At 41.9% G+C, this 17,316-nt stretch overlaps 1 protein-coding gene across 3 annotated transcripts in view; it reads left to right on the top strand.

Annotated features, from left to right (window-relative positions):
• Positions 1-17,316, top strand: part of ZFAT (zinc finger and AT-hook domain containing) — a 77,667-nt gene that overhangs the window by 32,957 nt on the left and 27,394 nt on the right. For all 3 annotated transcript variants that reach the window (XM_030509037.1, XM_030509182.1, XM_030509096.1), the window contains 3 exons: positions 407-639; positions 6,958-7,045; positions 11,303-11,452. In XM_030509037.1, the coding sequence (XP_030364897.1) occupies positions 407-639; positions 6,958-7,045; positions 11,303-11,452 (471 nt within the window). The remainder of the gene's footprint in view (positions 1-406; positions 640-6,957; positions 7,046-11,302; positions 11,453-17,316) is intronic.

A 17,316-nucleotide genomic window follows, 5' to 3' on the forward strand; every position in this document is an offset into this window, starting at 1 on the left:
ACATTAGATAAATTACTATGCACTCGTTGATACCATTATGTCAGAAAGGCTTTTAGGGAAGGAGTAACACAAAAGGAACTAACAAAACAATTTGGACAATCTCTTTTAGTGTACAGTTGCATTCAGGTTCTTTCTGTAGTAGAACAGATTTAAAGCACTTACTTTCTCATTAGGAAATGATCATTGATCTATATTAAAGTTGCCCTTGTTAGGCTGTTGCAGGTCAAAAGTGTTTTCTGCAAACAGGTTTTCAGTAGCACAGTGTCTTTAGGACAACTTTTCATTAAACCAAAAGGGACATGATTCAAGCGGTGTGTTTTGTCCTGAAAGAAAACTGGTTCTGTGTTGGAGTTTTCAATTAGAGTTGTTTATTATTTACTTTCTTCATGTCTAATTTCATTTTCAGGCAAGTTGTTCTGGTACCAGGTACATTATGACATGCATGTTCGTACGCATACTCGAGAACATTTATATTACTGCTCCCAGTGCAATTACTCTTCCATCACCAAAAACTGCCTTAAGCGTCACGTCATTCAGAAACACAGTAACATTTTGCTGAAATGTCCCACAGAACATTGTGACTACTCTACTCCAGATAAATACAAGCTGCAGGCACATCTGAAAGTTCACACGGAACTGGTGAGTAACAAGCAAAACAGTACCTTTGTCTCAATTAAGTGTCATCATCATCGTGTTTGGAATTGTGTGGCAATATTTGAAGATACAGGTTCTTACCCGAGCGTTCTTTGCTTTCTTCTGCGCAGGGAGTAGTTTCCTGTAGGATATGTCTGCATCTGTCTTCTCCCGTTGATTTTCCCCTGTATTCTCAGATTCCTTAGCTTTTGAGAGAGTAAAATGAGAGTATTGTTACTTCACTTAGTTCCATGAACCTGAATTCCATTCCTTCATAAAATGGTAAAATGAAAACATGTTCCTCTCTTAATTACTACAGATGGAAGAAATTTAAGCTGAAGAGTTATTTTTTTCCTAATAGCTCCAGCTAGTTGCAGCCACTCTCTTTGAACACCACCTATCATTTTCTGCTGCTGTTACAAAGATGAAGAGATCATGCTTTAAAGGCTCCTATCTTATTCAGGAAGCCTTCCAGCTCTGAATGCCATTGTGTTAAAAAGAGGTCAGGTCTACTTCTTCAATGTGTCCTGTTGCATGTTTTATGTGAGATTAAGCAAGGGGCTGCATGCCTGACTGCAAGCCCTCTTTGTGCAATACACTGCTTTGTGGTCTTGCTCTGATCCAACACTATCTCATGAATAATCTTTTGAGGAAAAATCTTTTCTACATCAACCCTGCATTTTTTCACAGGATGTTTTTAAAAATCTATTATGGTATTCAGAATAAGAAATATTTTAAAACTAAGGAATGAGAAAGTGAAATTCCTTACATGCTTTTCTTGGAAGATTAAGAAAAAAGCCCAATTATTTTCTTTACATCAGCATTGCCTTGCTTTTTCTTCTTGTTTTATTGTTTTGCATGAATGGCCCAAATAGGTTAAGATATTGTCATAAAAGGTCTATGTGCTTTTCCTACCACGTGGCAAGATCCTTTCTGCTTGCGAGGTGTAGTTGATCTGGGACGTTCTAGACCCGTGTGTACCCAGAGAGTTTGTACCATGCATACACTCACACTGTATGAACACAGGTAAGTTCCTTCCTGTTTCAAATTGACCTCTAGAAAAGGGTGCTCAGCCAGTGCCTGCTCTCCCAACATAATGAATTTAGTCTACTTTTAACTGGAGTCTTTCTTGAAGGCCATCTGGAGTGCTTAGGTGGAACATACCACCTCATACATTTTACATGAAGGTACTGGTGTTGAATGAAGTACAGTTTAGCATTTCAGAAAATGTTTGACAGGCATGCTGTTTGTATTTAAACTTTCTTGACTGATAATGCCAGAAAATTGATGTGAACTACATCCTTGCAATTTGGCATTTTAATAATTTATGCAATAAAATACTTCCAAAGGCAATTTACCCTTCTCCTGAATTGATTTTTATTCTTATTCCAGCAGAGGAGAAAATACCAGTTGTTTAATTGCAACGCTCACTCTTCTGTCCTTTAAGAGCGAGGAAATACTCACACAGATGGATCTTTCTTCATTTTTTACACAACATTATGGTTTTTACTGGTGGTGTCTTGTAAATAAATCTTACACACCCTGGACAGAATGCACCACATGCGGCAAATCCCTCCTAGCCACATGTGAAAGCAACATCACAACTCACTTAAAGTACTGTGATAAATACTGTTGTTACACTTCCTTTTACTAGTGAAATGTGCTGCTTGAATTAAGGATTCATGTGCTGCTTGAATTAAGGATTCATGTTAATTTTTCCCAAGATGTGGCCAATTTCTGCACAGCTACTTAAAAAAGCTGTTAACGTACAGTGCCTAGTGGCTTCAGGTCATCTTCTGCAGTCAGCAAGTAGGCTCTTGGCCAGTATTTCCAATGGCTGGAGTTACTTTAAAGGTGTTTGTAACAGAACAGAACACTGCACCTCCTACTCTTCTTAAGTACTAGTTCTTTGTAACTGCAGGACAGCTTTAAAAAGACAAAACAGAAGAGGTGACACAAAAGGGAGCATTTTTTCCTCTCCCTTTGTCCCACAATTCTGTAGATATTTTAAACAGCGTCTAAATTTGTTATGAAATGGGCAGAAAGCTCACATAATAGACATTCTTTTAGGCTGCTTTTGAATTTATTGCATTTATGATGTCCATCTGATGGCAAAAATCTGTGCAAATGATGTCGAAGACTACTTAAGGACAAAGAGCCTGAGATTAGATATCCAATATCCTTACGTAAGTACCTGTTTTTCAAGTGTCATGAGCGTCCAGCAGCTCCCACCAGGAGCATCATTTTCATGATACTAAATAGAACTGAGAAAATGCATTTCATAATTAAAACCAGTGTGACAGTGAGATCTTTCAGAACGATGCTTACTGATACTTCAAATATATTTGAGTATTTAAATAGATTGAAAAAATTATGTATTAGAACTTAGTGACTAAAATTGGCAGTTCTCGTATTGGCCTTTGATCCCGCTGCTTGGTATATTTACTTAATGCACACAGGACCACTCACTCCAAAATATAGTACTTTATCAAACTATGCACAGCTCAATGTGGAAAGCTTCTTTAATGTTAATTTTAGGTTGCAAAATCAATTCAATAAATATTAAAATTAAAGCTTCCTTAGAGATAGAATCATAGAATTGCTTGGGTTGGAAAGGATCTTAAGATCATCTAGTTCTAACCTCCCTGCCTATGGCACCTTCCATTAGACCAGGCTGCTCAAGGCCCCGTCCAACCTGGCCTTGAACACCGCCAGGGGTAGAGCATAAAAGATATCAACATATCAAAAGAAAGATACCAAAATCTCAGTTCAGTATCTTCTATGAATGTGTATCTCTCATTACCTTGTTGCTGACTGCTTTTGACCTGAATCCCTGTATTATTTGGTGAACAGAATAAATGATGGTTATTAAAAAGCAGCTTATGTTCACCCTTGTCACTCAGTGTACAGCACCCCATCTTACTGTCTATGCACCATCCAAGTCTTGCAGTGAATTTGGGATTATTTATTCCCTGGGAGATTATGATAGTGAATGTGCATGTGCTGCCTCTTGCCTCCTCTGTATTTGCTGCACGCTGTTGTTACAGGCAAAATTGTTACTTTTGAAGTCTGGAAATTGAGGCTCAGCTTGATTCAAAACCAAGATTTTGCAAATATTCTCTGATTTTACCCTTCTTTTACCTCTAATGCTTGTCTATGACAGTTATGACAATTATTGGCTTTTATGGAGTGTTTTAGAAATTCAAACCATGACACGTGTGACTTACTTTCGTGTCATAGTAGCTAGGAAAGGGCAGTTTATAATGACTTCTGAATGAGCTAGTGGTAACATTAGGAACCTGTTGTGGAACTAAAGAATGCTGATATAGGTACCAGTTTATTTACAACATCCAGTGGGTTTTACAGTACTCGGTGTGCTGAGCAGATAAACATCACGGAGAGGTTGGTCTCTGAAATGATTTTAAATCTATATATGTAATTAATGCTGCAAGAGAAGCTCCTGAATAAAATGGGAGTTCACACCCAGAACCACCAGTTGCTGTGAGGTGGCTACATCTGCTGTCACGTGCGTTTTGGGATATAAATGATTCTTGTCTTTGGAAAGATGCTTAGAAATTTCATTATGCTGCTGACCTTTCCTGTAATAGCATAGTTAGAGCTGTCGGTAGGAAGTGAGATACTAGAGCTGTGATTGCTTATTTCCCCTCCCTAAGGAGAGATAATTTTGAGACCATCACTGGTCTGACTATGATACCTTTGCCTCTGGACCAGTGCCACTGCGTAGTCAAGAATGCAAAGTACTGGAAAGGGAAGGAATTAACCAAAAAATCTATGATCAAGCATTCAGTTGGAAAATGGCTTTTGTTCTTGGTCCTTGCTTCCATAGTGAATGCCAGTCATCTTTACTAGTGGTTATTTCACACACACACAAAAAACCCCATGCTTAAGCAGTACTGCGTGCAGGTGCTTGTCATTTTGTGAGCTGTGATTTCTGCTGCTTGCCAGGCTTCATAAAAGTCTCTAACCATTAGCAAATTCTTCTTTAGCCTCCTTCACATGTGTGCATAGCTGCCTCCTGGGCACATCAGATCCTTGTAGCCAAGTTGCATTTTAATAGGACATCAGCATAATTTGGCAATCATCTGTGAAAATTCTGATTTTAATAGCATGATGAAGATTCCTGGACATCTTCACTCTTTGGAAGTATAACTGAGGGAGCTAATTCTGTTTCATTAGGCATTAGAAATTACATTTCTGTTGTTTGTCCAGTTTGGGCCTAAACATTTTTTATTATGGCCATTATCTTAATTTGACACTATTAATGGAACTAATGATAACAAAGCCTAAGGCCTTCAAAGTGCCTCTGTCATTGTGTATGAAAGGGTGTTCTGAAGAGCTAGAGCTGTGGTGGTGGAGACCTTCTCTGGGGCTCTGTGTCGTGACCTGCATGCTCTGAAATACTTCGCTTGCAACAGGGGATTTCTTAAAGGCTGGTTGTGAGAGTGATGGGATTACACCGAGGGACCAGCACTGTCACAAGCTCTCAGAGCAGCAACAGATGTACATTAAACAGTCAAAATTAACAATTTTAGCTCCAAAAGTCTGTGGCACTGGCCTGGATGTAACAGCTGTGAAAGGTTTGGTTTTAGCTGGATGGTTTTGGTGAGAGGCTGGAGCTTGACAGGAGCACTTTGAAGGGACTTGGTGCTCAGAAGTGCAATCTGTTGGTTACACTGAAAAAGGTACCCCTTTTGAAGATCATTTGGTGCAGAACTTGGTATGACAACTTTCTAACTGCTTAAAGAAAGCTGTTTGCATTATTTTGTTATAGAAAAATTTTGTTACCATTGTCGCATAGAAAGATGTGTTCTTGCTTGTACTTTTGTGTTGCTCTATAGCTCTTGATACATTTACTGATGATTTTGACTCTTCTCTCATGCGCAGGCTTCTAGTCTTGCCTTCCTGAAAAGTTATTAGCAAGAATGTAAAGTTGTCACAATTATAGCATTTTACTTAGTGTATGTGGAGGGAATTATTGGTTGTTTGGGGTTTTTTCTAATTCAACTTTATGAAACAGCAAGGTGTATTCGTCTTAGTGTTCTGGGCACACAGAGAAATACTTAATACAGTGAGTATTAAAGACCAGCAACACCCAACTGTACATTAAACGTATACTAGTATAAATAAATGAAAGTAACTAGTATACATTTAATGTACAGTTGGGTGTTGCTGGTCTTTAATTGTCATTTATTGTGTATTTTGAAAACAGTTATATAGTAAGTTTGAGGAACAGACTGAGATTTGTCAACAAATTTCAGCCGGCCCCTTAACAGCCCCAAAATGATATTGTGCTTATGTTTTTCTTATATGTGCCAAATTATGAATGTGATCGTGCAACCCAGTCTTTGAGAAGGTTCAAACATTACTATAGTGTTTTATTGGAATTCATCTCTCAATTTTCATTAGAATAACATGTTCAGGTAGAAGTGCGAAATCATCGGGAACAGATTTAGGGGTAATAGGTTCTATCATTTGAAAGACCTTAATTCCACAAATGAACAGCTCTTTCCTAATGAGATTTTGTCAGCACTGTGGGTTCCTTGAATCTTCTATTCCAAAAACCAATCAATGGAGTAAAGTCCTACATTTTTATGTGGAGTTTGATGCATTTGTAAAAGGCTTAAAACTACAATTACACTAAAATTACATATAGGAGGAAATTTCATCGAAACTCTCCTGCTGGACTTCTTTGATAGTGTTAATCTTCCAGAACATCAGGCTGGCTTTGAAATCAAAATAGTAGAATAATACTTTATTGGCAATACCTAAACTGCTGAATATTTATAAAGCAGTTAGAAATGCAGACACTGAATAGGTAGTGGCATCTGTCATTGTTAACTCTTGTGCTCGATTTCAGGCCATTTTATACATATATGTACTGGTGGGTGTCTTCAGTATAATGAGATCTGATCCTTAGGTTTCAGTAGAGTGGACTTGTGAAAAAAACTGAAAAAACCCTGAATATTACTGCTTCTATCAAATACCTTTTCTTCTGTTCTGTGACCTCATCTTTCAACTCTTGATTCTCTAAAGAGTCAGTCAGACAATAACGCTTACATTTATTGTGCATATTCTCATGTGCTGTAACATGGAGCCCTTCATTCATGGGGATTAATGGTGTGCTTAGAATACTTTCGTATTTCTCCTTCACTTACTTCACTATAAATATCTCCATTTCTTTCCTTAAAAACTGAACCTTCAATTATGACTTTGTTGAGAAGCATGTATTACTGAATAATGACTATAGTGATTACACCAGTGGACTGATAATGTGCAATCTCTTTCTTCCGTTCTCGTCTTAAGGATAAAAAGAGTTATTCCTGTCCTGTGTGTGAAAAGTCATTTTCTGAAGATCGACTTATAAAATCTCACATCAAGACAAATCACCCTGGTAAGAAAAAATCAAGGAAAATTTCTCAGTCTATTGCAATAAAGGGATAAAGGTTTAGAATGAGCAGTATAATGTGATTATATTCCAAAGAAAGAGAAGAGTCTACATCTAATTTAACTGGTTTAAAGTAAGAATTGTACTGGGTTTGCAGATGTTAGAATTTAGAGTGAAAAAAAGTCATTGTTCCAGCTTCTGTGGTGGGGAGTCTATTAGGTAATTGTGCTAAGAAACCTGTCTTCATCTGGCAGAGAACTCATTTCCAAAAGAGGACCTAAGTGAATTCAAATTATGCATCGGGAAGTTTGGAATTAGGGAGACAGACGTCCTATAACAACCCACGAGACATAAAATTCCCACTGGCCATACATAAACTGACAAAAGGGCATTTATTCCACATTATTGTGTCTGTAGGTAACTGGTGTGAAGGCAGAGGTCCCTGAGGTGGTGCTACACATACTCAGTTGGTGTGTGGCAGGGCTTTACCTCCAGGGCCAATTGAATTCTGCAGCAGGGCTCTTTAACTAGAACCAGCTGGGGTGTAGTATGGTCAGTATTAAGCTGGAGCTGACAAGCCTGGCTGGATCCAAGATAACCACTGCAGTCCATTCAAACTCTGTTTATACTTCTCATTCTAGTGCCCTGATTTATCAGTGCAAGCACAACATAAAATGTGCACTGAGTCAACATGCTGTGCCTGAGTAAACAATCCTTCCTCAAACCTTGGGAATTCAGTGCCAAAGTGTGACTGGTGCAGGCACTGATTTAAATCTGAATGATGAGAGCTCAGCAGGGCTGCACTGATGTGTCCCTACTTTCCTCCTCAGTATTAAGTTGGATAGTGTCATGGTTTAACCCCAGCCGGTAACTCAGCACCAGCTGAGTTCTCTCAGCTGCTCTCTCATCCCTTGGCTGCTCTCTCATCCCCTTCCTTTATCGCTCCCTTTATCGCGGGATGGGGAGGAGAATCAAAAGAATGTAAACCCATGGGTTGAGATAAGAACAGTTTAATAACTAAAGTACAATATAATACTACTGCTACTACTACTAATAATAATGATAAGGGAAATGAGAGAGATACAAAACTAAAAGGGGGAAGAAAACAAGCAATAACCAGCAGTGATGCACAATACAACTGCTCAGCACCCACTGACTGATGCCCAGCCCTACCCGAGCAGTGATCGGTCCCTTCCAGGTGACTCCCCCCGGTTTGTATACTGGGCATGACGTGCTGTGGTATGGAATACCCCTTTGGGTACTTTGGGTCAGGTGTCCTGTCCCTGCTCCCTTCTGGCTTCTTGCGCCCCTTCTCAATGGCAGAGCACGAGAGACTGAAAAGTCCTTGATCAGGGTAAGTGCTACTGAGCAACAACTGGAATATCTGTGTGTTACCAGCATTAGTCTCAGACTAAAGCCAAACCACAGCACTGCACCAGCTACTAGGAAGAAAATTAACCGTCCCAGCTGAAAACAGGACAGATAGAAAGGCCTGCTGCTACTGTGGGTGAAGGAGAGTTGGCTGCATTGACCAACATACGTTAATGAACTCATCTAAAGTATTACTTATCACCTGACATAATATTAAGAAATAAAATACCGGCCGTACTCAAATCTTGAGTTTGGGGAAGAGAAAATCCAATTAAAATGGTGTAACTTTTCTGGTCTTTGTCAAAATTACAGCATAATATGTAAAGCAATAGTTTCTTATCTTCCTACTGCCACTAGATAGTGCTAGACCCGTGTTTTAGACAATTTCCTTCACTTCAATTTCAGACTAACTCTCACTTTAGCTCTTTAGTTCCCAAACCTCTTTATTTGCAGACCACTTTACAACAGTGTGTTTGGAGGGCTTGTCGTACATCAGGGGACGTGTCTGATGCAGCAAATTGAGATGAGGAAAGGTTTCTGTGCTATACCGTAGTCAGGAGGTATGTCACGCAGTAAGCATAGAAATTGAATCTCAAGACCTATTCCTGTAAATCCTTTCTGCTGTCTCAACCAGGGAGCATAGGAGGCCTCTCTAAATAATGTGATCTGTGACCTAGCAGTGCATTATATACTATGCCCTTACAGGTTGCCATAGGTCAGCACTGCTCCGTTGACTGCTGAATTATTAGTGTAAGCTGTGTCAGGGGTCCAGAAATACCAGTTAACCCTAGAGCCCTGGTGTGCTAAACTCCTGCATTTAAATAATACTGAACAATTTGTTTGGGATCTGAATCCCTCTAAAAGTATAGTGTGAATGTTTTGACCCAGGAAAGTGGCTTCTCTTAAACTCTGGGTTATAATACAGGTAAGATTAACAAAGAAAATCTGCACATCCTGTTATTTTGTGTCCTCATTTTTAATTTGTATATTGCAGGTGAATAGAACTTGGAAGCAAAATACCAGATTTATAAGATATCTCTCCTGGTACTACCGAAATACTACATCTAAGATATGCCTATGCTGTAGTTATGCAATAACACCGTTTAAATATATAGAGGAGAATTAATGCACAAATCTTCTCCTGGGTGTGCTGTCCTTGTAATCAGGAGGAAATCCTTTCGTTGAACAGCATATTTCATTACAAGCCAAATAAATGTGAGGGATCTGATGGCAGAAAATACCAAGTACTGCAGAGACATGAGTACAGTTTTAAAGTGTAAATGGAAAATAATAAAGATGAAAGGGAAAATGGATACTGTTAAAAAGAATTGGATTTTAAAACGACATATCAAAAATTAATTTAAACTGAAACCCTCTCATATTTATCATTAAAATGCTATTTCTGGAGCTCCCCTCACCTTCCTTAATATCATTCAGCATGACCCCTCTCTTGTCTCTTCTGTTTCATAGAGTAGAAAGTATGAAATAAAACAGTACTCCTTCTAGGTTTGCAGAGAATAGGAGTTGAATTCTGATCCTATGAAGGCAATAGGGCAAAAATCTCTGTAGACTTTGGTAGAGCAGTATTCAAACCAAGGAGATAAGAGAGCTTGGCTTTATTGCCAAATGATTTGGATACTGAGCAGTGAAAGAGGAGTCTTGGATTCTGGTCCCAGCTCTCAGAATTATCTACCTTTTTATCCACTGATTTAATTTGATACTTGTTAATAGTCTGAGACATGAGATAGATCCCTACTGAGCAGACATACTAGCCCGCACTCATGAATGAAGCATCTAAGCCTTAGAAGGCAGATGAAGGTTCAGACTTGTAGCTATATTTTTCTTTGGGTACTTCAGAACATCTCTCTGCTCAGTTCATGGGCTTTTATATTTCCCTTTTGAGGTTGCTTTCCTTGTGCATATGAGTTCAGGCAGGATTTTTTATCCCATTCTGGGACTAATCATCAGGATACTGGGTATGACAGATCATATTTGACACAAATCTAAGTTTAGACTTTCAAATTTTACAAGATCTTGGACATATAAAGTCATCAGCTTTCATGTCTTAGTATTTAGATTGCCCAAGTGCTGTACTTTCCTTGAGTTAAGAGATAGCATTTTATTCATCTGAAATGCAGAGTAATTTGATTTATTTTTTAAAAGCATTTGGCAATGTTTTCATTATGTGTATTTGAGACATTTTAATTTAAACTTCGTTATTTTGAACTTTTTCACTGGAAAACTAAAACATTAGATTGTATGAAGGAAAAACGTAGAGAGTGGAGTCTGTTGAGCCTGAATAAGCAAAGGCGAGGAGAGGAATCTTAATTGCTGTCTTCAGCTATCTAATAGGACATTAAAAAGAAGACAGAGCCAGGATCTTCTTGGAATTTCACAATAAAGGGAGATGAGTTGGAGCAAGGAGGTTCTTATCAGAAATGAGGAAAATAATTTTGGCTGGTGATCAAACAGTGGAATGGGCCAAGAGAGGTTGTAGAATCTCCATCCTTCAATATGTTCAGAACAGGACTGGATATGACCCTGAGCAACTTGATGTAACTTTGAAGTTGGAACTCCAAAGTTGGCCCTGCTTGGAAAGCTGACCTTAAAGGTCCTTCCAATCCCATTATTCCATGAGTTCGTTTTTTCCTTTATAGTTTATGCCTGATTATCAGGCATTCTGATCATTATAGCTGTGAGTGATGTGAACTGAAACCCTGCAGGAAATAAGGTCCTTATTATGTTCGTTGCTCAGGTCTTATCTGAGTGGCAGTAAGGGAAGTAGAGCTTTTAAATAGTTGGAGTGAATCAGGATCCAGCTCTTCAATATTACTTATAGAACAAATTCCCTCATGTCTTTCTGGTTTTTATTACCTTTTACGTTTCTCTCAGAGGTTTCAATGACTACTATTTCTGAGATTCTTGGCAGAAGAGTTCAGCTGAAAGGACTTATTGGAAAGCGAGCTGTGAAATGTCCCTACTGTGATTTTTATTTTATGAAGAATGGATCAGACCTTCAACGTCACATTTGGGCTCATGAAGGTAAAACTCTGGTTTTAAGCATTCGGGTATATAATCAGTCGCATTCCACACAAGCTTGGCTGACATAAAAAGGAATTCAAAATTATGGCTGTACCTGAATCAAAATCCTTAAGCTACACTGGAGGTTAAATAATTTAATACATTCTGGATCACATGTGGAAGTGCACACTCATAACATGAGTAGACAGCTTAAATGTTTTATAAAATTAGTATTTCCGATTCATTTTTTCCCAAAACTCTTTCATAAACATCTATAAAGTATTCTGTAATACATGTGAGTAAGGAGGAGTGAATTAAATGCATGCTCCGACCCTTCAAGCAAGTGATTTTATGTATCTTCTCATGAATAACTGCTTCTCCTTTCACATTTGTCCAAAAATACTTGGTCTGGAAACCTATTAGGAAAACAATTGAAAACTGGTTACTTTGACGTATACATATAAATTCTGTGTGTATTTTAGTTAAATCATGCTGAGCATGGCAAGTAGCTGACGTGGACATAAACAGTGATGGAAAACCCATAAGATAATGCTGATCAGATCCTTGATTTTTTAGGGAGAAATTCCAGTAATATGGCAACACACAGGTTAAAAATGCCTTGAACTTCAAATCTGTGCCCACAGATAGACGAGTAAAATCTTGTGTCTCCCCAGTCTGTCTATTTTTATAGCAATTGGAAGACCACTTGTATTCTCTTTAATCAGTTAATCTATGGAACAGATTGCCTATGGTGTTTGAGCATTATTTTGGATTCTTTAGCCATCCCTCTGCATAAAAGGGATAATGGGGTTTGGTACTCTCAAACTGGTATTTTGGTTCCAAAGTGTTTGTTCCCATGCAGGTATTTCAGACATTTGTACTAGTACTGCATATTTGAATGCTTTAACTATGAGCTCACCTGTCTGTGTACTGTAGTGGTGCTTCTCTCCAGTAGCTTTTACTCCACTAAGGAGTTCAGGTAATGCAAAATCATAGGCTTAGAGCAATTACTTGTGTATTCCCTTAGGTACAGTTTGTTTGTTCTCCCAAGAAAGCTTGGAAACCATCTCATCTGACTAATGTGAGAAAGGGGTGAATAGAAATTTATTCCCAAATCAAAGTGTGCAATCAAGTCTGCTTAAAGTAGGCTATAATTCCTCATGCTTGTAAATCTAGTTCTAAGGTCATGAATATCATTCTAAAACTGCCAGAGCCTCATGAAACTGTTGAACTCCTCTGCCAATTCAGATTTATTCAACTTCTCTTTGAAGGATTTACTTTGTTCTTGTAGGCTTGTTAGATGACATACTGTGGGTCTCTCTGTTACATACTTTGGACTGTTTGAGAGAAGTGAAATTGTAGGTGCTTTCATCTTACTAAGGGAGACAAAAATAGTAAATAAAACCAAAATACTACTATGTGAGCCATTAGCCAGCCTGATAGTAACTAACAGTAAAACACAGCTTTGCACAAGTACCTAATTAACCAGTCCTTCTTAAAACAGGTTTCTTTGTTCTTTGTTGTGGAGAAATTCTCATTAAATGGAGAATAATAGCGGCCTTCCAGTATCTGGAGGGGGCCTGCAAGGATGGAGAGGGGCTCTTCATCAGGGACTGTAGTGATAGGACAAGGGTTGATGGGTTTAAACTGAAACAAGGGAAGTTCAGGTTAAATATAACGAAGAAGTTCTTTACTGTGAGGGTGGTGAGGCACTGGAATGGGTTGTCCAGAGAAGTAGTGAATGCTCCACCCCTGGCAGTGTTTAAGGCCAGAGTGGATAGAGCCTTGGTGACATGGTCTGGTGTGTGGTGTCCCTGCCCATGGCAAGGGGTTGGAACTAGATCTTAAGGTCCTTTCCAACCCAAACCATTCCATGATTCTATGATAGTTATCTGAAGACTTTTAGAGGGATATTTGGTATGTATACCAGCTAGGCATCAATTTAGGCATTGTATTCTACTTCTAAATACTTCGCGCAGGCAGGGCGAGCGGGCAGCGAGCGGGATGGTGAGCACTCGCCTTAGGAGCAGGGCCCGCTGTGGGAGCTCTGCCCCGGCGGTGGCCAGCGTAGGCACCCAGACAGAGCCGATGAGAGGGGAGGCTGCGGCGCAGACCTCGGAGTGTAGAAAGTGCCTCGACTGGTCTCGTGAGGCGGGGGTGCACGATGGACAGGGCTGCACTCGGTGCGCTCTGGTGGAGGTCCTCCTGCAGCAGGTGGCTGAGCTGCGGGAGGCTGTTGGAGAGCTAAAAGATGCCAGGGAAGCTGAGAGGAAGCTGGGCTGCTTGCTCCAGGCTCAAACTGCGCAGGGGCTGCAAACGTCCAGCATTGCTCGTATAGGAACGAAGGAGGGCAGCAACCCAGGAAGCTGGGAATTAGTCACGAGAAAAACGAACAAAAAAAGGAGGAAGAGGACAATTAACGACAAGGGGCTTCCTCCTAAATCTGATGTCCCCACCCAGAACCGCTTCGCGGTTCTGCAGGAGGCTAATGAGAAAGCACCCACCACACCTAATGAGCACCCTGCTGATGCACCAGTAAAGAGGATCGCTACTGGTGCCTCCAGGAAGAAGCGGAGGGTCATAGTAGTAGGGGACTCTACTTTGAAAGGCACAGAGGCACCCATCTGCCGGCCTGATCCAGTCTCGAGGGAGGTGTGTTGCCTGCCGGGGGCTCGGATCAGGGATGTTGCTGAGAGGCTGCCTGCTCTAGTAAGTCCTGCTGACTATTACCCCCTTCTAGTGGTCCATGTGGGTGCTAGAGATATAGACAGCAGTTGCCTGGAGGACATTAAGAAGGACTACAGAGCCCTGGGAGAGGTGGTTAGGGGCTCTGGAGCTCAGATAGTTTTTTCATCGATTCTCCAGGGCAAAGGGGAGGACCTTAAAAAAGCTAGGCATGTCTGGCAGGTTAATAAATGGTTAGAAAGCTGGTGCCATAGTCAGGGGTTTGGCTATTTAGAACATGGGGCTCCATTTGGGAGGCCAGATCTACTGGAGGCTGGTGGAGCTGGTCTGACAAAGAAGGGGAAGAGCTGTTTTGGTAGGAGGCTTGCCAGGCTGGTCAGGAAAGCTTTAAACTAGATGTGTTGGGGGAGGGGAGCATTGATCCATCCCAACATTCCTGGTCAGTTGCCAGCACCTGTAATAAGTGCTTGGAGCGATGTAGAGATGTTCCAGCTGCCCCAGCCATTGAGTCGGCTGCATTTGGAGCTCGGCTAAGGTGCCTCTATACAAACGCCCGTAGTATGGGGAACAAGCAAGAGGAATTAGAGATGTGTGCAAGGCTACGGGAATATGATGTCATTGGTATCACAGAAACATGGTGGGATGGCTCCTATGACTGGAATGTTGGAATGGAAGGTTACAGGCTGTTTAGAAAAGACAGGCCAGGCAGACGGGGAGGGGGCGTTGCTATCTATGTCAGTGATAGGCTAGAGAGTATGGAACTCTGTCTGGGGACGGGTGATGAGGTAACAGAGTGTTTGTGGGTCAGGATCAAAGGGAAAACAGCAACAGGGGACATTACGGTGGGGATCTGTTACAGGCCGCCTGATCAAGAGGACTCTGTGGATGAAGCGCTCTACAGACAGATAGGAGCAGCCTCACGCTCGCAGGCCCTGGTCCTCATGGGGGACTTCAACCATCCTGACATCTGTTGGAGGGACGGTACGGCCCGGCACAAGCAATCCAGGAGGTTCCTCGATTGTGTGGAAGACAACTTCCTCTTTCAAGCAGTAGAGGAGCCGACGAGGAGAGGTGCCATGCTGGACCTTGTGCTCACCAACAGGGAGGGACTGGTTGGAAATGTAACGCTCCAGGGCAGCCTTGGCTCTAGTGATCACGAGATGGTTGAGTTTGAGATCCTCAGGACGGTGAGAAGAGCGTGCAGCAAGCTCACTGCCCTGGACTTCAAGAAAGCAGACTTTGGCCTCTTCAGGAACCTCCTTAGTAAGGTTTCATGGGATACAGTCCTAGAGGGCAGGGGGGCCCAAGACTGCTGGTTGGTATTCAAGGATCACCTGCTACGTGCTCAAGAGTGTTGCATCCCGACTAGAAGAAAGTGCAGCAGGAGGGCCAGGAGACCTCCATGGATGGACAAGGAGCTGCTGAGGAAACTTAGAGGGAAAAAAGAAGCTTATAGAAGGTGGAAGCGAGGACAGGCGGCCTGGGAAGAATACAGGAACATTGCCCGAGAAGCTAGGGACCAGGTTAGGAAAGCTAAGGCCCAGCTAGAATTAAGTTTGGCAAGGGATGTAAAAGATAACAGGAAAGGATTCTATAGATATGTAGCAAATAAAAGACAGGCTAGGGACAATGTAGGCCCTCTCCAGAAGCTATCAGGAGAACTGGCTACCATGGATTTGGAGAAGGCTGAGGTTCTTAATGACTTCTTTGCCTCAGTCTTCACCAGCAAATGCTCTGACCACACAACCCAAGTCTTGGAAAGCAAATGCAGGGACTGTGAGAACGAAGACCTTAGGCCCACTGTAGGAGAGGATCAGGTTCGAGACCATCTTAAGAACCTGAACGTGCACAAGTCCATGGGACCTGATGAAATCCATCCACGGGTCCTGAAGGAGCTGGCGAATGAAGTTGCTAAGCCACTGTCCATCATATTCGAAAAATCCTGGCAGTCAGGTGAAGTTCCCGATGACTGGAAGAAGGGTAATATAGCCCCCATTTTCAAGAAGGGGAAGGTGGAAGACCCGGGGAACTACAGACCAGTCAGTCTCACCTCTGTGCCTGGCAAAATCTTGGAACAGTTTCTCCTGGAAAACATGCTAAAGCACATGAAAAACAACGAGGTGGTTGGTGACAGCCAACATGGCTTCACTAAGGGGAAATCCTGCCTGACCAATTTGGTGGCCTTCTATGATGGAGCCACGGAACTGATGGACAGCGGCAGAGCAGTTGATGTCATCTACCTGGACTTGTGCAAAGCGTTCGACACTGTCCCACATGACATCCTTGTCTCTAAATTGGAGAGACATCAATTTGATAGATGGACCACTCGGTGGATAAAAAACTGGCTCGATGGCCGCACGCAAAGAGTTGTGGTAAATGGCTCGATGTCCAGTTGGAAACCTGTAACGAGTGGTGTCCCTCAGGGATCGGTGTTGGGACCGGTCCTGTTCAACATCTTTGTCGGTGACATGGACAGTGGGAGTGAGTGCGCCCTCAGCAAGTTTGCCGACGACACCAAGCTGTGTGGTTCGGTTGATACGCTGGAGGGAAGGGATGCCATCCAGAAGGACCTTGACACGCTTGTGAGGTGGGCCGATGCCAACCTTATGAAGTTTAACCAAGGCAAGTGCAAGGTCCTACATCTGGGTCGGGGCAACCCCAGGCACTGCTACAGGCTGGGCAGAGAAGAGATTCAGAGCAGCCCTGCAGAAAAGGACTTGGGGGTGTTGGTTGACGAGAAGCTTAACATGAGCCGGCAGTGTGCGCTTGCAGCCCAGAAAGCCAACCGTATCCTGGGCTGCATCAAAAGAAGCGTGACCAGCAGGTCGAAGGAGGTGATCCTGCCCCTCTACTCTGCTCTTGTGAGACCCCACTTGGAGTACTGCATACAGTTCTGGTGTCCTCAACATAAAAAGGACATGGAGCTGTTGGAGCGAGTCCAGAGGAGGGCCACGAGGATGATAAGAGGGCTGGAGCACCTCCCATATGAAGACAGGCTGAGAAAGTTGGGGCTGTTCAGCCTGGAGAAGAGAAGGCTGCGTGGTGACCTCATAGCAGCCTTCCAGTATCTGAAGGGGGTCTACAAGGATGCTGGGGAGGGACTCTTCCTTAGGGACTGTAGTGGTAGGACAAGGGGTAATGGGTTCAAACTTAAACAGAGGAAGTTTAGATTAGATATAAGGAAGAAGTTCTTTACAGTG

This window comes from Strigops habroptila, chromosome 1 (assembly GCF_004027225.2).
Source record: "Strigops habroptila isolate Jane chromosome 1, bStrHab1.2.pri, whole genome shotgun sequence".
Taxonomy (NCBI): Eukaryota; Metazoa; Chordata; class Aves; order Psittaciformes; family Psittacidae; genus Strigops; species Strigops habroptila.